Source organism: Stomoxys calcitrans, chromosome 1 (assembly GCF_963082655.1).
Source record: "Stomoxys calcitrans chromosome 1, idStoCalc2.1, whole genome shotgun sequence".
Lineage (NCBI taxonomy): Eukaryota > Metazoa > Arthropoda > Insecta > Diptera > Muscidae > Stomoxys > Stomoxys calcitrans.
In genome coordinates this window covers 78,916,729-78,938,147 of record NC_081552.1, presented here as the reverse complement: position 1 = coordinate 78,938,147, position 21,419 = coordinate 78,916,729, and the positions used below count along the sequence as shown (strand labels likewise).

The 21,419-nt window shown below is 39.0% G+C and overlaps 2 protein-coding genes across 3 annotated transcripts; both read left to right on the top strand.

Annotated features, from left to right (window-relative positions):
• Positions 1 to 14,559: 14,559 nt before the first annotated feature.
• On the top strand, positions 14,560 to 17,948 carry LOC131996212 (uncharacterized). The gene is made up of 2 exons (XM_059365683.1): positions 14,560 to 17,761; positions 17,803 to 17,948. Exons 1-2 carry the CDS (start codon positions 14,560 to 14,562, stop codon positions 17,946 to 17,948), a joined length of 3,348 nt encoding a protein of 1,115 aa, XP_059221666.1.
• Positions 17,949 to 18,464: 516 nt separating this feature from the next.
• LOC131994226 (uncharacterized) lies at positions 18,465 to 20,990 on the top strand. 2 transcript variants are annotated; one of them, XM_059360811.1, is made up of 2 exons: positions 18,465 to 19,600; positions 19,761 to 20,990. In XM_059360811.1, exons 1-2 carry the CDS (start codon positions 18,631 to 18,633, stop codon positions 19,835 to 19,837), a joined length of 1,047 nt encoding a protein of 348 aa, XP_059216794.1. In that variant the 5' UTR covers positions 18,465 to 18,630; the 3' UTR covers positions 19,838 to 20,990. The 2 variants fall into 2 exon arrangements, with proteins under 2 accessions (XP_059216794.1, XP_059216793.1); XM_059360810.1 differs by having other exon boundaries at positions 18,465 to 19,614.
• The last annotated feature ends 429 nt before the right edge of the window (positions 20,991 to 21,419 follow it).

Here is a 21,419-nt window from a genome sequence, read left to right as displayed (position 1 = left end):
TATAGCCCATCTTCGAACTTAACCTGAATCTGTGCAAAGTTTCAGCTCAATATCTCTATTTTTAAAAACTGTAGCGTGATTTCAACAGACAGACGGACGGACGGAAATGGATATTTCGATGTGTTGCAAATGGAATGACAAAATGAATATATCCCCATCCTTCGGTGGTGGGTATAAAAATAGAGATATTGAGCTGATACTTTGCAGATTATTTTTTTCTCCACAAGCAGGTTAAGTAAAGCCCCCATATAGACCGATCCGCAAATTAAAGATATTAGGCCCATAAAAGACACATTTATTCTCCGATTTTGCTGAAATTTGGGACAGTGAGTTGTGTTAGGCCCTTCGATATCCGTCTTCAATTTGGCCAAGATAGGTTCCGATTTAGTTATAGCTGTCATATAGACCGATCTCTCGATTTAAGGTTGTGGGCTCATACATCTTTCTGCAATTTGATCCAAATTTAGATATAGCTGCCATATAGACCGATCTCTCAATTTAAGGTTTTGGATCCATAAAAGTCGCATTTATTGTCCGATTTCGCCAAAATTTGGGACAGTGTGTTGTGTTGGCGAAGGATATTGAAGGTCAAAACACAACTCACTGTCCCAAATTTCAGCAAAATCGGAGAATAAATGTGTCTTTTATGGGCCTAATATCTTTAATTTGCGGATCGGTCTATATGGGGGCTTTACTTAACCTGCTTGTGGAGAAAAAAATAATCTGCAAAGTATCAGCTCAATATCTCTATTTTTATACCCACCACCGAAGGATGGGGATATATTCATTTTGTCATTCCATTTGCAACACATCGAAATATCCATTTCCGTCCGTCCGTCTGTCTGTTGAAATCACGCTACAGTTTTTAAAATAGAGATATTGAGCTGAAACTTTGCACAGATTCAGGTTAAGTTCGAAGATGGGCTATATCGGACTATATCTTGATATAGCCCCCAAATAGACCGATTTGGCCCATAAAGGTCACATTTATTATCCGATTTTGCTGAAATTTGGGACAGTGAGTTGTGTTTTGACCTTCAATATCCTTCGCCAATTTGGCCCAGATGGTTTCAGATTTGGATATAGCTGCCATATAGACCGTTCCTCCGATTTAGGGTCTTAGGCACATAAAAGCCACATTTATTATCCGATTTTGCTGAAATTTTGGGACAGTGAGTTGTGTTAGGTCCTTCGACATTCTTCGTCAATTTGGCCTAGATCGGTCCAGATTTGGATATAGCTGCCATATAGACCGATCTCTCGGTTTTAGGCTTTAAGGCCAAAAAGGCGCATTTATTTTCCGAAATCGCTGAAATTTGGGACAGCGAGCTGTGTTAGGCTCTTCGACGTCCTACCTCAATTTGGCCCAGATTGGTCCAGATTTGAATATAACTGTCATATTGACCGATCTCTCGATTTTAAGTTTTGGTCCCATAAAAGGGGCATTTATTGTCCGATTTCGCCGAAATTTTGAACAGTGCGTTGTGTTAGGCTCTTTGAAATTTTTCTGCAACTTGACCAAAATTTGGATATAGCTGCCATGTAGACCGATGTCTCGATTTAAAGTATTGGCCCCATAAAAGGCGCATTTATAATTCGATTTCACTGAAATTTGGCACAGTGACTTATATTAGGCTTTTCGACATCCGTGTCGTATATGGTTCAGATCGGTTTATTTTTAGATATTACTACCAAAAAGACCAATATTTTGTTGTACACAATTGAACAATAACTTGTACTTATTAGTATTTGGTCCAAATCGGAACATATTTCGATATAACTGCTATGGGACATAGTATGCAATTTTCACTGGATTTTGATGAAAGGTGGTTTACATACACACGAGGTGGTGGGTATCCAACGTTCGACCCGGCCTAACTTAACGCCTTTTTACTAGTTAAAGACTGTATCGTGATTTCAACAGACAGACGGACATGGCTACATCGTTTTAGATTTTTACGACGATCAAAAATATATATACTAAAAAAGGTCGAAAATGGATACTTCGATGTGTTGCAAAGGGAATGACAAAACTAATATAAACGCATCTTTTACGTCAATCCAAATTTCATTCGGATACATCTTTCCTAACTCGAGCTAGAGTTTCTCTAAGACAACTCTTTTCTTAGGCATATTTCTACCAATTCGTCGGTAATGGGTTAAGTCAGTCTACGCATATTCGTTTCCGAAAACACGATAGCGTTCGAACGATACGAACGATAATATATACTTCTTATTGATGTAGGTCGTAGCCTTCTGCAAATGGATTAATTTCAGTTGTTAATAGTAAAAAAATTGAAAAATACTAAAATTGTTTCGAACTACTTTTCTGAGTATGGACTTTCTCTATGTTCGAAAATTGAGCTTAATCAAATAACGGTTGGAAGATTTTAGTATTTTTATACCCACCACCGTAGGATGGGGGCATATTCATTTTGTCATTCCGTTTGCAACACAACGAAATATCCATTTCCGACCCTATAAAGTATATATATTCTTGATCAGCGTAAAAATCTAAGACGATCTAGACATGTCCGTCCGTCTGTCTGTTGAAATCACCCTACAGTCTTTAAAAATAGAGATATTGAGCTGAAATTTTGCACAGATTCTTTTTTTTGTCCATAAACAGGTTAAGTTCGAAGATGGGCTATATCGGACTATATCTTGATATAGCCCCCCATATAGACCGATACGCCGATTTAGGGTCTTAGGCCCATAAAAGCCACATTTATTATCCGATAGCTGCCATATAGACCGATCCTCCGATTTAGGGTCTTAGGCCCACAAAAGCCACATTTACTATCCGATTTTGATGAAAATTGGGACAGTGAATTGTGTAAGGCCCTTCGACATCCTTCGTTAATTTGGCTCAGATCGGTGCAGATTTGGATATAGCTGCCATATAGACCGATCCTTCGATTTTATGGTGTTAGGCCCATAAAAGCCACATTTATTGTCCGATATTGCTGAAATTTGGGACAGTGAGTTGTGTAAGGCCCTTCGACATATTTCTGCAATTTGGCCCAGATCGGATCAGATTTGGATATAGCTGCCATATAGACCGATTTCTTGATTTATGGTTTTAGGCCCATAAAATGCTCATTTATTGTCCGATGTCGCCGAAATTTGGGACAGTGAGTTAAGTTAAGCCCTTTTGACATACTTCTGCAATATCGCACAGATCGGTCCAGATTTGGATATAGCTGCCATATAGACCGATCTCAATGTTTTAGGTTTTGCGGCCATAAAAGACGCATTTATTGTCCGATGTCGCTGAAATTCGAGACAGTGAGTTTGGTTAGGCTCTTCGGACGTCCTTCTTCAATTTTGCCCAGATCGGTCCAGATTTGAATATAGCTGCCATATAGACCGATCTCTCGATTTAAGGTTTTGGGCCCATAAAAAAGACATTTATTGTCCGATTTCGCCGAAATTTTTGACAGTGCTTTGTGTTAGGCTCTTCGACATTTTTATGCAACTTGTCCCAAATCGGTCCATATTTGGATATAGCTGACATGTAGACCGATATGTCGATTTAAAGTCTTGGCCTCATAAAAGGCGCATTTATAATCCGATTTTCACTGAAATTTGACACAGTGACTTATGTTAGGGTTTTCGACATTCGTGTCGTATATAGTTCAGATCGGTTTATTTTTAGATATAGCTAGTGTACTTATTAGTATGTGGTCCAAATCGGAACATATTTAGATATAACTGATATGGGGCATAAGGTATGAAATTTTCACCGAATTTTTATGAAAGGTGGTTTACATATATACCCGAGGTGGTGGGTATCCAAAGTTCGGCCCGGCCGAACTTAACGCCTTTTTACTTGTTTTAACCCTACACTACTACTGTGGTACAAGGAAGAGAGATGGACCGATTAACAAGCAGAATCACTTTCTGATTCGATTGAATAATCTCCATCTGTTTGTCCGACCGTCTGGATGTCCGTACGTCTGGATGTCGGTCCGTCTGTCTTTTTGTATTGAAATTGGAAGAAAACGGTTACATATTTGGATATAGCTCGCATAAATGAATATGTTCGTCGCGTTTTGAACTAATACTGCTTTTGCATATGTATGCCATACAAATGTGTTGCCAATTTTCACTTCTAGAGCCTTTGAGAGAGCATTTAACAACCGATCTTCTGGTAATGAAAACTGAAAATGAATGAATAATGAAAATGAATGTATAAGGAAATTCCTAGTCTTGCCCGCTTTACGATTCCCTGGGATATCTTTGTTGCTTGGCACCCAGAACAGGTGAATTTTGAACTGTTCAGCCATCTCGTTAAGAGATCTGCGATAGTCGAGGGCGGTTTTAATGTTCAGAAATAAGTTCTCCAGTGATTTAATGACTGCCTAGCTGTCTGAGAAGTAATTTATTCCAATCGCCGATATGACATTATATCTTAGCCTTCCACCACTTTTAGCCTTAGCCTTCCACCACATTTATTCTCCGATTTTGCTGAAATTTGGGACAGTGAGTTGTGTTAGGGCCCTTCGATATCCTTCTTCAATTTGGCCAAGATAGGTTCCGATTTAGTTATAGCTGTCATATAGACCGGGCTCATACATCTTTCTGCAATTTGATCCAAATTTAGATATAGCTGCCTTATAGACCGATCTCTCAATTTAAGGTTTGGATCCATAAAAGTCGCATTTATTGTCCGATTTCGCCAAAATTTGGGACAGTGTGTTGTGTTAGGCCCCTCGACATCCTTCTTGAATTCGGTCCAGATCGGTTAGGGTTTTGTGTAAGGCTGTCATCTGGGACCTAGCCAGGTGTTCTGAAGAAAAAGTTTTAATTCAATATATTCCAAAAAAAATGTCAGTAACATTTTTTTAAATGACAAAATCTCATGTATAATATTCTACAAAGACAACGTGATTAGCCAGGGCCACCTTAAAATTATTTTTCGAAAGGACAAAAATGTAATGAAGGTCTTAATAAAAACAAACTTTTAATGAATTTTTATATAAAAGAATTTTGATAAAATTTTTGTAAAGGCTAAATTTTTTGAATTTTTTTGTAAGACAAAATTTCAGCGAAAATCTCTTTGAAGACAACTAAACCTTGAGATTATTTTTTAAAGCAAAAATTTCAATAATATTCAGCTGTTATCTGGCATTCACTGCCAAATAGTCTGCTGTCTCATTCCCAGTTACTCCGCTATGGCCCGGTACCCAAATGATGCGGATTGGGCCATCCGCAGAGTAGGTGTTAATCTCCTTCTTACATTCCCAGATTGTTCGTAATCTTACCGTCCTGGTTGTTATTGCCTTTATAGCCATTTTACTGTCCGTAAAGATGTTCACACTCAACGTCCTCGCGTTAGCACCACACCACCTCAGGCATTCCGTGATCGCCCGGATCTCCGCCTGCAGACCGTAATTATGGTCAGGCAGTCTAAAACAGATCACAGTCCCTGGGTTCACAATGTAAACCCCGAGTCCCACTCTGTCCTCTAGCTTTGATCCATCCATGTAACATGATCTTCCAGATGGCAATACTGGGGTTCCGTCAGTCCAAGACTGTGCAGCTAGCAGCAGTGCCTCGCACTCGACTTCAAGTTTCGCCTCAGGTATCCGATCGGAAGCCTCAACATTCCTTCCAGGCTTCCTATAGTCGCCTCGATTATACCGCGATGGTATGAGCTGCTCCCATCTTCAATCCAATTCTCCCATCGCTTAAGTCTTATAGCCCCAGTAGCTGCCTCACACTTAATCATGTTGTCTGAACCTTTTGTATGGTCCTTATGTTGTACTTTTTGTCCATAGCAGTCCACCAAACTACGGAGGCGCTCCTGCAGATCCAGTGGACTATCCTCAGCTTCGGCCTCATTTCGAACCTACACCCGTTCTACATAGTGCCCAACATCTGTGAGTCTTCGCAGAACGCTCCTGACAATGTGACAACAAGTAAAAGCACATTAATTTTGGCCGGGCCGATCTTATAAAACCTCCACCATGGATAGCATATACCCTCCACCAACGTCTGTCGAGTTCTTTGCGCAGTATCTCTTTTAAGGCAAACAAAGAATAATGAATATGGATGGAGAGGACCTATATCAAGTTATAGTTCGATTCGGGGCTCAAGAAGCAAAATCTGGAGATCGGATTATATGGGAGCTGTGTCAAGCTTAAAGCTCAAGAAATCAAGACCTAAGATCGGTTTATATAGCAGCTATATCAGGTTATGGACCGATTTGAACCATACTAAAGACAAATATTGGAAGTCATAAAGAAACACGTCGTGCAAATATCAGTCAAATCGGATAGGAATTGTGCCGTCTAGAGGCTCAAGAAGTCAAGACCCCAAATTAGTTTATATAACAGCTACATCAGGTTATTGACCAATTTAAATCGCACTTAGCACAGTTGTTGGAAATCATAACAAACACTTCACGCAAAATTTTAGCCAAATGCGATATGAATTGCGCCCCCTAGTGTCTCAAGAAGTCAAGATATGGCAGCTATATCAAAACATGGACCGATATAACCCATTTACAATCCCAACCGACCAGTATTTGTGCAAAATTTCAACCGCCTAGCCTAACTCCTTCGAAATGTAGCGTGCCTTCGACAGACGGAGGAAGGACAGACGAGCGGACCATGGGCTAGCTCGACTGAAAATGCCATGAATATCAAGAATATATATACTTTATGGGGTCTTTGACGAATATTTCGAGGAGTTACAAACAGAATTAAGAAACTAGTATACCCCCATGCTATGATGGAGGGTATAAAAAAATACTAAATGCAAAATCTAAAAAAAGTAAGACGAACTTTAAATAAATCTTTAATGAATACAGCATTTTAATAAAATGTTTCTAAAAACGAAACTTTAACAAAAGTACTTTTAAAGATAAAATGTCAATAAAATTTTCTGCGAAGACAAAAATTGGGGCGAATCAGCCAAATTATTTTTTGAAGGAAAATTATAGTGAAAGTTATAAAGACAAAGTTTTAATGAAAAATTTTTTTTAGACAAAATTTGAGTGACACATTATATGAAAACAAATTTTAGCGGAATTTTTTTGATATACCAAATCTCAATGGAAAACGTACATAACAAATAAAGCCAAATTGTAATAATTTTTTTCCAAATTGTATCATTTTTTATAGACAACATTTCAATTAAATGTTCCTAATGAAAACATAACAGTGAAAATCCTCTAAATAAAATTTGGCCCGGTCCATCTCAAAATTATTTTTAAAGAAAAACTTTCAATAAATTAAATGATTTCTAAGGCAAAATTTTGCACATGCTTAAGTCCCCTCAAAATAATTTTTCCAACATTTTAAAATATATTCTTTTTTATAGACAAAATTAAAACAAAATTGAGACAAAATATCAATAAAGATTTTTTTGGAAAACATGATAAAAATGTAAACCAATTTTTTCTAATACAAAGTTTCTACAAAAATTTTCCTAAAAACAAAATGAAAAAAAAAAAAAAAATTAAAGCACCATTTTGATGAATGTTGATTTTTTTTTTTATTAAAAGAAAATATAAATAAAATCTTTTCTACAAACTTAATTTCAATGACATTTTTTAGAAACAAAATTTTAATAAAATGTTATCAAAAAACAATTTTTATATCCACCACCGAAGGATGGGGGTATATTCATTTTGTCATTCCGTTTGCAACACATCGAAATATCCATTTCCGACCCTATAAAGTATATATATATTTGTGATCAGCGATAGATAGAGATATTGAACTGAAACTTTGTACAGATTCTTTTTTTTTGTCCATAAGCATGTTAAGTTCGAAGATGGGCTATATCGGTCCAGATTTGGATATAGCCCCCACGTAGACCGATCCTCCGATTTAGTGTCTTAGGTCCATAAAAGGCGCATTTATTGTGCGATGTCGCCGAAATTTGGGACAGTGAGTTAAGTTAAGCCCCTTGACATACTTCTGCATTATGGCACAGATCGGTCCCTATTTGGATATTGCTGCCATATAGACCGATCTCTCGTTTAGGTCTTGATCCCATAAAAGTCGCATTTATTATCGAAATTCGCCGCAATTTGGGACAGTGAGTTGTGTTAGGCCCTTCGACATCCTTCTTTAATTTCACTCAGATCGGTCCAGATTTGGACAATGCTGCCATATAGACCGATCTTTATATTTAATGTTTTGGGCCCATAAAAGGCGCATTTATTGTCCGATGTTGCCGAAATTTGGGACAGAGAGTTAAGTTAAGCCTCTCCACATATTTCTGCAATTTGGTCTAGATCGATCAAGATTTGCATAAAGCTGTTTCAGTTTTCAATTGGTGTGCGAAATATTTTATGGAAATAAATTACATTTAAAACCGATGAGGCCGTGACAATACCCTATTGAAATTATTTCACCAATTTAAGACAAATAAAATAAGAAAAAGCGTGCTAAGTTCGGCCGGGCCGAATCTTGGAAGCCCACCACCATGGATTCTGCTAAAAATGTATACAAAATAAATTTAGTTGAAGGGCAAACTAGCAAAAACAAGTAAAAGCGTGCTAAGTTCGGCCGGGCCGAATCTTATATACCCTCCACCCTGGATCGCATTTGTCGAGTTCTTTTCCCGGCATCTCTTCTTAGGCAAAAAAGGATATAAGAAAAGATTTGCTCTACTATTAGAGCGATCTGAAGATATGGTCCGGTTTGGACCACAATTAAATTATGTGTTGGAGACCTGTGTAAAATGTCAGCCAATTCAAATAAGAATTGCGCCCTTTGGGGGCTCAATATATGGGAGCTGCAACGGGCTATAGACCGATTCAGACCATAATAAATACGTATGTTGATGAGGCAAATCGGATAATAATTGCGACCTCTAGAGGCTCAAGAAGATCCCAGATCCAGACCCCAGATCGGTTTATATGACAGCTATATCAGGTTATGAACCAATTTGAACCATACTTAGCACAGTTGTTAGATATCATGGCAAAACACGTCGTGCAAAAATTCATTCAAATCGGATAAGAATAGCGACCTCTAGAGGCTCAAGAAGTCAAGACCCAAGATCAGTTTATATGACAGCTATATAAGGTTATGGACCGATTTGAACCATACTTGACACAGTTTTTGGATATCATAACAAAACACGTTGTGCAAAATTTCATTCCAATCGGATAAGAATTGTGCACTCTAGAGGCTCAAGAAGTCAAGACCCAAGATCGGTTTGTATGGCAGCTATATCAGGTTATAGACCGATTTGAACCATACCTGACACAGTTGTTGGATATCATAACAAAACACGTCGTGCATAATTTAATTCCAATCGGATAAGAATTGCGCACTCTAGAGGCTCAAGAAGTCAAGACCCCAGATCGGTTTATATGGCAGCTATATCAGGTTATGAACCGATTTAAACCATACTTGGCACAGTTGTTGGATATCATAGCAAAACACGTCGTGCAAAATTTCATTCCAATCGGATAAGAATTGTGCACTCTAGAGGCTCAAGAAGTCAAGACCCCAGATCGGTTTGTATGGCAGCTATATCAGGTTATGGACCGATTTGAACCATACTTGACACAGTTGTTGGATATCATAACAAAACACGTCGTGCAAAATTTAATTCCAATCGGATAAGAATTGCGCACTCTAGAGGCTCAAGAAGTCAAGACCCAAGATCGGTTTATATGGCAGCTATATCAAAACATGGACCGATATGGCCCATTTACAATACCAACCGACCTACACTAATAAGAAGTATTTGTGCAAAATTTCAAGCGGCTAGCTTTACTCCTTCGGAAGTTAGCGTGCTTTCGACAGACAGACGGACGGACGGACGGACGGACGGACGGACGGACATGGCTAGATCGACATAAAATTTCACGACGATCAAGAATATATATACTTTATGGGGTCTCAGACGAATATTTCGAGTAGTTACAATCAGAATGACGAAATTAGTATACCCCCCATCTTATGGTGGAGGGTATAATTAAAGCTTCTAGGAACCGAACAAGGATAATCGAGAGATCATTTTAAATGGGAGCTATATCAGGTTATAGACCGATTATGACTGTACTTGGCACAGTTGTTTGAAGTCACAACAGAGCCAAATCGGAAAAAAATTGCGGCGTCCATTGGCTTGAGAAGTCAAATCGGAAGATCGGTTTATATGGGAGCTGTATACAAATCTGAACCGATATAGCCCATTTGCAATTCCCAACCTACATCAATATTAAGTATATGTGCAAAATTTCAAGCGGCTAGCTTTACGCGTTCGACATCTATCGTGATTCGGCAGACGGACGGACGGACGGACATGGGTAGATCGATTCAGAACGTCCAGACGATCAAGAATATTTATACTTTATGGGGTCTTAGGCGAATTTTTCGAGGTGTTACAAACGGAATGACCAGATTAGTTTACGCTCATCCTATGGTGGTGGGTTTAAACAAAATAAAATCGGTGGGTATAAAAAAATTAATCTCGGCCGGGCCGAACTTTGGATACTCACCACCTCGGGCATTTATGAAAACCTCCTTTCGGCACAATCCGGTGAAAATTGGCACGGACATATAGTGGTCTAATAAACATTAGTCACTGTTGAATTTTGTATTTCAAATTTCTACTAAATCGGGTAATAAATTCTGATATCGGTACATCGGTCTATGGAAGACCTAAAACTCTCCAGTGTTTCAAATTTCAACGAAATCGGATAAAAAATTAAGCTTTTATTGGCTTCAGACCCTTTATCGGAAGATCCGTCTATATAGTCGGAATACAATCATATTAAGCTCGGATATCAAGAGGCTCAGATCAACTCACTGTTTCAAATTTCAGCGAAATCGGGTAATAAATAAAGCTTTTATGAGCTTCCAAACCTTTATCGGTTGATCGGTCTATATAGCAGCTATATTTGAATATAGTTCGATCTAAACCAGATTTGGGTCAAATGTCGGGAGACCTTTAATCGAGACATCGGTTTACATGGCACCTACATCAAAATCTGTACCGATCTGGGTCAAATTGAAGTCGGATGTCGAAGAGCTTAACACAACGAACTATTCGAAATTTTGGCGACATCGGATAATAAATGCGTCTTTTATGGGCCCAAGACCTTAAATCGGGAGATCGGTATTTATGGCAGCTATATCGAAATCTGGACCGACTCGGGTCAAACTAAAGTCGGATGTCGAGGGGCCAACCATAACTCACTGTAATACTTTTGGCGCAATAGGACAATAAATGCGCCTTTTATGGACCCAAAACTTTAAATCGAGAGATCGGTCTATATGGCAGCTATATCCAAATCTGGACCGACTCGGGTCAAATTGAAGAAGGATTGTTGAAACCAGTTCAACACCATTATTATCTTAAATGAATTTAAATGAAGTCAAATGAATTATTATACTGTATTGAATTTCCCCTACATATTTGTATGATTAATGCTAGAATATGGCAACTCATTGCTTTAGCCTGCAGCGCAGATAAAAGCTTTCATTTAGTACTATAAGCCTATTTGTCTCACTCCAACTTTCACCTAATAGCTGAAATTAACTATTATGAACCCAGCTTTATGCTGACTTAGCCTCATAGAACGGACTTGTGCAGCATCATTGACAGGAGGCGGTAAGGAGTAATCTCTAATAAAACTGTTCAAACACATCAAACTGAACCTGTACCTTTGTTTCATTTTTTGTTTCTATTTCTATTTGAATACGGATCTACTATTTGGAAATACTTTTCTGGGAGTCAAACACTTAAAGATATACAGTCCATTACAGAATCCACTCTCGGATTTGTACATGGTCCATCGAACCGTAAACGAATCAATCGCAAGAAGATATATTTGGATCACGTCCACCGCTTAACCTTTACTTTTCCCGCAACATCTATCAATATATAATGGATAAAAGGTATGTAAGGTTTATTGATGTGTGAACGGATAGGGTTGTGTTTATACAAAGGTTTCAAATTTCAAGAAGGAAAAACTGAAAAAATATTGTCTTTTTTTTTGAAAATTTTGCCATAACTGAATTTCTGAAGTAATAGAAATTTCGCACTTACCCAGCATTTTCACCTTCTGGCTCGCATTTAGTCCGCAGATTACCAAATTTGTATTAAAAATAGCTTTTCACGAAAGCGCATTTATTTCTCTTACCCTAAAACGACTTGAAATAAAGTGCTCCACGAGCATGAAATTGTCGTTTGTATGACTACGAAGATAACCTCAAACATTGATGTGAAGAAGGGGAAAGGGCAAGGTACGAAATATCTTCCTCTTGCTTTATTGTTCATTGCACCAATTCTTGTTTGTGGAACACAAATTAGATACCCACTTTAAGAGCGATTTAGGTTTCTAATTCTTTATATGGTGTAATTTCATATTGAACTCTTGATTTACATGGCGCACCATTGCTTGGGCAAGAAGCAGCAACGGTAATGAAAATAGATTCCCAATCTCTTTTCATTGCAAAATTCAGACCGCGTTCTCTTCATACCAAAGGCAACACTACCTATTTAAAGAGGGACGCATAGCTATCATAAATGCACATTCACGTATATCATGCTCTGTAATATTTACATTCGCCCTCTTTGAAACCCAACCGATTCAACAGCGGCCAGTCAGCTCTAAGAGAAACACCAAGTCAATTATCAGAAGAGAAGTCAATATCACGCCGACGACGACGCCATTGCTCTCTAGGCTCTGCAACGGCAGCAGTGCATGTCCACCTACGCAATTAAAGAACTCTTTACTGCTCTGTCCATTAACTCAGAGATCGATTTGATTACTCTCTTCATTGTTGTTAATTTTTTCGATTTTCTCGCAAGCTCACCAATACCACCTGAACTTTCCATCACCTACTCGCCAAATTTCGATAGAAGCAAAAACTGGTTAGACAAATGTCAAGTGATTGCCGGCCCTTCATTCTAGTTGTGAAGTGATAAAATGAAGATGGATGGGATAGTTATAAATTTGTAAAGGAGCCTAACAATAACAAACGGTACAGAATTTAAAATCGAAGGTGACCGAAACTAAAAAAGAAAAAAGAAAGGAGAATTGGATAATAGAATATGAAAATTTGTTGATATTTAATAGAAATATGTGCAAAATATGGTGTATTAAATTGGTGATGAATTGATTAACACGAAACGTTATAATAGTGAGAAAAAAGCTATTTTTTACATTTTAGCCCAAATATACCTTATTAGCAAAGAAAATAAGGAAAAGATTAAAAATATTAAAAAGAGCAGAGAAGGCAAGAAATTAATTGTGTTAAAAAAAAATATTGGATTACGAGAAAACGATAAAAACCGCATGAAGATTTGGAATTTGGCGTAACGGCGTAAGGCATTGGCATAAAGTGTGGACAAAGTTGACTGTGGGGTGAGCAGCATATGAAGAGAGCTTGGTGAGTGTGAATGTAATCATATAGAGATAACACATGGCAAGTAGAGCTTACTTGTTTTTCGTTTTTTTTTTAATTGCGCAAAAAAGTTGCTTAAATAAGGAAAATTGCATGTAGAAGCCGATCCCATAATATTCGGACAATAAACTGTATCTGTTAAATATTTTCCTCATGCAGGTTTATAACAGTTAGGAAAATTGTTGGTATAAATCTCGAGAAATAGGCCCAAACCTAACTAGATTTGCATTGCTGTATTAATGATTGGAAGAAAAAATTGGGTTTTCAAATAAATTTGTCGATTAGACAAATTCCAGTACACTTTTGTGTAAGAAATTCCTGATAAAAAGCGCTGGTAGAAACACGCTTGAACGTCTAGAAGAACGCTACTTTAATACATTTTCTACTGATACATATTCTGTGATACATACATACAAATATATATTGACTGAATAAATATATATTAACTGAATTGGATATTATTTCTTGATATAATCACTCCACTATCGATTATTTACGATTATGAATTTTTAGCCGCAATAGGCATATAAAAGGTATAATTACTGTGTTTATAACTTAAAATTATCATATTTCAAAATTCGATTTTTACGTTCCGGAATTAAGATATTGAAATGAATTTGTGAGATATTGAAAAGGGAAGGACATTTTATTTCGCCGTATTTTTTAATGATAAACTTTGACATCGGATAAGGACCTTGAATTTGTATTTGGTTCCATAAGGACGACAAAACCATATAGACCACATAAAGCGAAGTGATTAAGATCACTTATATATACACATACTTATTTACATATATGCAGATTTGAACAAAATTGGATTACTAATATTCGTGAATTCCCGTGTATTGAAAGGAAACTTTGAAACAAACTGTGTGGTATAACGATATCCTTTGCCTTTCTTTGTCCGCTGTATTTAGGGATATTCTTCAGAAGATTTTGTTTGGTCTTGGGTCTGGTTTGCTGGAGCGAGTACAAGGGCTAAGTAGACTGAGCCTCTCATTTTGTACTGAGCCGAAGATTCGGGTTATATCTCCATAATTGAAGCAGCCTTCACCACTCTTTTATTTCGTTAGGAATTTGAACGTACGTACGCAGATTGTTTGAAACGGAACATCTCGGGGAATTCTCTGAATTATTTTCAATTTGTATCAGTTGGAACTTGCAAAGCTACGGAATGGCTTCTCAGAAATTTATATTCTTTTCGGACCAGGTGGTCACCCTTTGTGCCAATTTTTCCGACATGCCAATTGAGGACCATTCATTCTCAGGTCTCCAAGTCGAGCTTGATGATTTGGAACGTCGGTGGCGCCAACTGGTCCAGATATATGAGACCGAGATGACATCCGAAGACCCGGGTTGTACCCAGGCAGTACGTTCATCAATCCATGCAAAGTTTTCAGAATCTTGTAAATCTTACAAGAACTGTAAAGCATCTATTCTTGATCTTATGCATATTGAAAGACAAAAGCTTGAGAAGACTACTTCAAAGGATGAGCCCAGCATGAAAGTGACAGAGGAAGGTGGTTACGCTTTAAAAGTCCCTCCATGTGATACTGAATTTTTCAGTGGAGGTTATGATAAATGGCCCAGCTTTAGGGACATGTTTACGGCCATCTACACGAAACATCCTAAGCTATCTCCAGCCCAAAGACTGTTTCACCTAAGGGCTAAAACACGAGGTGAAGCGAACCAGATTGTAAAACAGTTCGCTCTCACTGATGATAACTTCAATTTAGCCTGGGAGGCTCTGCGTCAGAGGTATGAGAATCGCCGCATTCTCATAAACCATCAACTGAGAAAGATATTTGAGATTGACCCTGTCACGTCGGAAAAGGGGAAAGGATTAAGGAATCTCCTGTACATAGTAAATAACTGTCTCGCGGTCTTAAGGACATACAATATTTCTATAATAACGTGGGATCCTTTCCTGGTTTATTGGGTCTCTTCCAAACTGCCGGAGGAAACCCTTACAGCTTGGGAAAACTCGATCCATGATCATAGACAGATGCCAAGTTGGTCCCAGTTAGACGATTTCATATCAAAGCGCTTGAGTATGCTGGAATCAATTTCAGACATGAGGAGGCCTTCAAGGGATTCTTCATCGTCTAACAAGGCCCAAAATTTCCATACTAAATCTGATTCATACTTCCGTCCCTGTAAGGTCTGTCGTCTGAATCACACTTTGCGACAATGTACTAAATTTAAATCATGGCCACTCAAGGAGAAACTGAAATTCGTAACTGATAATAAGATATGCCGAAATTGTCTCTCTTACGGACACTTTGACCAGAAATGTCAAAGTGAACATGTATGCCAGAAATGCCAACAGAAACATCACACAATGCTGCACCCGGAGTCGTGTAATTCTGGAAACCATGATGACAATCTTAGACCCTCAAAGCCTGGAACTGTGAATAATCAACGGGAATCTCATTATCAGACTGAGACCTATCATCTTGAAGCCGACTATGAAGAAGAGCCTTCTACGTCTGCTGCCGCAAATTCCACAACATGTCCAACTTCCAATGTCCAATTATACTTTTCAGATTCAGGAGAGTCAACTGTCTTGCCCACGGCATTAGTTGACATTGAGCACTTGGGTATATTGTTTACCATTCGGGTCTTCATAGATCAGGGATCTCAGGAGTCGTTTATATCTAACAGAATAATAAACAGACTGTCTATACCAACGAAGAAATCCTTCACGAGGATTTCCGGCCTAGGGGGAGCTGTTCTCGAAAACTCCTCCAAAGTTTGTGTCATTACTTTGAAGTCTCGTAGGTCGGACTATAGGCTTCAAGCTTCGGCCATAGTTGTTTCGAGCCTTAATCAATTGATGCCTGGAATTCCCACTCAAATTTCGGACTGGTCAAGCTTGAATTGCCTTGAATTGGCAGATCCGAACTTTTCCAAACCGGGGCAGATAGATATGCTCTTGGGAAGCGACGTATTACCTTCAATTATTCGATCTGGTATCCGAAAAAACGTTTCTGGTGGACTCTTGGCTCAGGAGACGGAATTCGGCTGGCTAATCAGCGGACCGCCAACAACTCGCACTGTTACTACTTTGGCTTCGTGGGTGACGTCTAATGACTCACTTAATGAGGATATTCGAAAGTTTTGGGAGTTGGAGGAAGTTCCTGTTGCAAGAAGTGTGTCAGAAGACGATGCTTGGTGTGAGGAATATTACAAAAAGACCACAAGTCGTTTGGCGGATGGGAAGTACGTAGTCAGGTTGCCCTTTCGACAGAATCTTGACGCTGAAATGTTTCTAGGATCTTCACGGCGTGCTGCTATGGGACAGTATCTCAGAATGGAAAAAACATTGAAAAGTTCTCCTGAACTAGCTTCGGAATACACAAGAGTTTTAGAGGAGTACCTAAAACTAGGCCATATGGACCCCGCACCATCAACTGAAATCTACCAAAACAATCAGTATTGTTCGTTTTATTTGCCACATCATGCGGTGGTTAGGCCGGAAAGTGCATCTACTAAAGTAAGAGTGGTTTTTAATGCCTCAAAGAAAACATCTACCGGAGTTTCCCTTAATGATATCTTACACACTGGTCCAACGCTTCAAAATGACCTGATGAACGTGATCCTTCGCTGGCGATTTTTTAAATATGTATTCAATGGTGATATTGAAAAGATGTATCGCCAAATTCACGTTCATATGGAGGATAGACCATTTCAAAAAATACTGTTTCGGAACTCTCAAACTGAGGGAGTTCAGGATTTTTGTTTAAACACTGTGACCTTTGGTGTAAACTGTGCACCTTACTTAGCGATTCGAACACTGTTACAACTGAGTGACGATGGGAAATCTACACACCCAACAGCTGCGTCAATTCTTCAAAGTCAAATCTATGTTGATGACATACTTTCTGGGGGTCATACTTTAATCGAGGCACGGTCATATATATTGGAACTTATTGATTTGTTACAATCCGCTGGATTTCCGTTAAAGAAATTGACGGCAAATCACCCCACAATTCTCCGAGACTTGCCCCCGGAGGATCTTCTAACTGAAGATTTTTTAAAATTTGAAGAAACTAGCGATACAAAGATGTTAGGTATTCGTTGGAATGCCATGACGGATCAATTCTTTTACAAAGTTACCACGATCTCTGTTCCCTCCACTCCTATTACCAAACGGAAAATATTATCCATTGTAGCGAAGCTTTTCGATCCAGCGGGCTGGTTGGCTCCGATTATCGTTATGGCGAAGATGCTAATGCAACAGCTCTGGATTGATGGAACGGACTGGGACGAAGAAGTCAAACCACATTCCTTGGAAAAGTGGGAAACATTTATATCAAACTTCTCTCTAATTGAAAACATAAAAGTTCCTCGTTGGATAAATTTCTCCCCTGAATGTAAACTGCAAATTCATGGGTTTTGTGACGCCTCGGAAAAGGCGTACTGCGCATGTATCTACGTATTGTCAAAATATCCAAACAATCATGCTTCGTCCTATCTGCTAGTGTCAAAAAGCAAGGTAGCTCCTTTGAAAACTATAAGCTTACCCAAGTTGGAGTTATGTGGAGCTACATTACTATCTAAACTTCTGAAATCTGTCTGCCAAAACTTACGTTTTACTGTTTCCGATACTTACCTGTGGTCAGATTCAACAATAACACTCGCATGGTTACAAAAGCCTCCTTTTCACTGGAAAACGTTTGTGGCAAACAAAGTTACTGAGATTCGAGAAAATGTTGGCAACGTAAACTGGAGACATGTTCCAACGAACGATAATCCCGCTGATATCGGTACGCGGGGATGTACAGCTTCGGAACTGGAAGCAAACTCACTATGGTGGCACGGGCCACAATGGTTAGTAAAACCACCTGAGTCCTTAGCTCGAGCACTGCGTGTTGTGTGCTATATGTTGAGATTTGTGGCGAAATGTCTGAAAAGAAATACTTCTGAGATACGAAACGATTTCATTACTCCCCAAGAGATACTGACTGCAAAATTTAGACTTATTCACTTGGCTCAGATTTGCCATTTTACTTCTGAATATCGAGCTTTGGAGTCCGGGCTACCAATAAGCTCCAAAAGTAGACTTCTAACTCTAAATCCATATTTAGATGAACATAAACTGCTAAGAGTCAATGGTCGGTTGGCTAATTCTGATTTAAGTTTCAATGAAAGGTTTCCTATAATACTACCGGAAACTTCTAGGTTTTGCAAGCTTCTCATCGACTTTACCCATAAAATACTTCTGCATGCTGAGCACCAGATAATGCTACGGGCAATACGGCAGGAGTTCTACATTATTCGGCTTAAAAGTGCTATTCGTCAGTGCGTCAGAAGCTGCAAAATATGCACTATTTACAAACATAAAATACGGAATCAAATAATGGCCGCTCTACCAGCGGAACGGTGCACTTTTTCTTTACCATTTACTCATACTGGGCTCGATTTCGCGGGCCCATTCGATTTGAAGTCATCTAAACTCCGAAACGCCAAGTTGCAGAAAGGCTACGCTGCTATTTTTGTTTGTTTATCTACACGTGCCGTTCATTTGGAGGCTTGTTCGGACTTATCCACAGATGCTTTTCTCTCCACATTTAATCGATTTGTTGGCCGTAGGGGGTTTCCTAATCAAGTTTTTTCCGACAACGGAACTAATTTCGTTGGAGCGAGTAGATCGCTTATGAAGGAATACAGGGAATTTCTGAAGGCAACTGAGAAATCCATTGCAGAGAAGTATGGAATGCATGGGTTCACTTGGCATTTCATTCCGCCTCACGCTCCACACATGGGTGGTTTGTGGGAGGCAGCTGTCAAAAGTATGAAGTCCCATCTACGAAAAGTTGCTTCCGGTCTTAAATTTACATACGAGGAGTTCTCTACGTTACTGGTGAGAATCGAAAGTATACTCAACTCCCGACCGCTGTCCCCAATTAGCGAGGATCCGTCTGAACTACTTCCACTTACACCTGGCCACTTACTTCGGGGCGCTGCATTAATGGCTATCCCGGAAGAATATTCAGACAACCAATCATTATTAAATCGCTGGCAAAGACTTAAAACTTTGCAACTTCTGTTTGCCAAAAGGTGGAAGAATGAATATGTGTGCGAGTTGCAGAGACGATATAAATGGAAGTCTGCCCAAGTAAACTTAAAAGAGAACGATTTCGTCATTGTAAAAAATGACAATCTTCCCCCTACTGAATGGTGTCTGGGAAGAGTCATCAAAGTTTTCACTGGTAAAGATTCCAATGTACGTGTAGCGGAAATTCGCACACAAAACGGAACATTGATTCGTCCTTTGGTGAAACTATGTATCCTACCCAATGCCTAGACGTTAGCCTTAGCCTATTCCGTTCACACATACAATAATTCTTACATTTTTAACTTAACCTTTAGCACACCCAAATGTCGAATTTGCAAGGATCGACATTTCCTCAAACATTGTCCCGCCTTCCAAGGAATGTCTGTGGTAAGGAGACGAGAGGTAATCAGAGAAAAGGGATTTTGCTTTAATTGCCTCTGTACCGCTCATACCCGGAATTGGTGTCCATCACGAAATAAGTGCATGGTATGTCAACTCAACCACCATACAATGGTACATGTGGACCAATCCTCAACTCCTAAAGCCACTCTTCAACATATGCATCAACACTCCCAAAACACTACACGCAAGATCGAAAAAAATGGCCGTTCGTGCAACAGTCGCAAACCCAACAGCACTCAGCACCGTGCAAAATCCAAAGCTCAAGATCAGGAACCGCACCTACACTTCAGAGAACGGCTAAGCCATCGGACAAGACAGCACGTTTTTCTTCCAACATTGCTAGCTAGGATCCCAACACCCGATGGCCCAGCAAAAACGAGAATTCTCATGAATTCCGGTGAGGTTCAAACAATGATTCTTCAAACCCTAGTCGAGCGACTGCATCTTCGCACAACCAGAAAGGATAACAAGGAGTACTGCACATTGAATTTGGAATCATACCAAGATCCTTTAGCAAAAATCCAGATCATAGGTATGGTCCAAAAAAAGTTCCGAACAACTCTCCCCAAACCAATCAGCGAACCAAAGCTGCGTGCCATATACGACCACATTACCGATCTAGCAGATCCGAACTTCCACAATCCGTGCAACGTCGAAATTTTGCTGGCTAATGACCAAATACCAAGAATATTGCGAGCTGGGATGATCCAGACTTCCTCAAGTATGCCTATAGCCCAGAGCACAATATTCGGCTGGACAATTTCTGGAGCTTGTCGCTACTAATGTTGCATTCATGCAAGGCGGCCGGCATGTTGAAACCAGTTCAACACCATTATTATCTTAAATGAATTTAAATGAAGTCAAATGAATTATTATACTGTATTGAATTTCCCCTACATATTTGTATGATTAATGCTAGAATATGGCAACTCATTGCTTTAGCCTGCAGCGCAGATAAAAGCTTTCATTTAGTACTATAAGCCTATTTGTCTCACTCCAACTTTCACCTAATAGCTGAAATTAACTATTATGAACCCAGCTTTATGCTGACTTAGCCTCATAGAACGGACTTGTGCAGCATCATTGACAGGAGGCGGTAAGGAGTAATCTCTAATAAAACTGTTCAAACACATCAAACTGAACCTGTACCTTTGTTTCATTTTTTGTTTCTATTTCTATTTGAATACGGATCTACTATTTGGAAATACTTTTCTGGGAGTCAAACACTTAAAGATATACAGTCCATTACAGAATCCACTCTCGGATTTGTACAAGGATAATGACTGGCCTAGAACAACTCACTGTTCTAAATTCAGCAAAATCGGATAATAAAAGTGGATTTTATGGGCCTAAATCCCCTAATCGGCGAATCGGTCTATATCAATATATAGTCCGATATAGCTCATCTTCGAACTTAACCTGCTTATGGACAAAAAAGAATCTGTGCAAAGTTTCAGCTAAATACTTCTATTTTTAAAGACTGTAGCGTGATTTCAACAGACAGATGGACGGACGGACATGGCTAGATTGTCTTAGATTTTTACGACGATCAAAAATATACATACTTAATA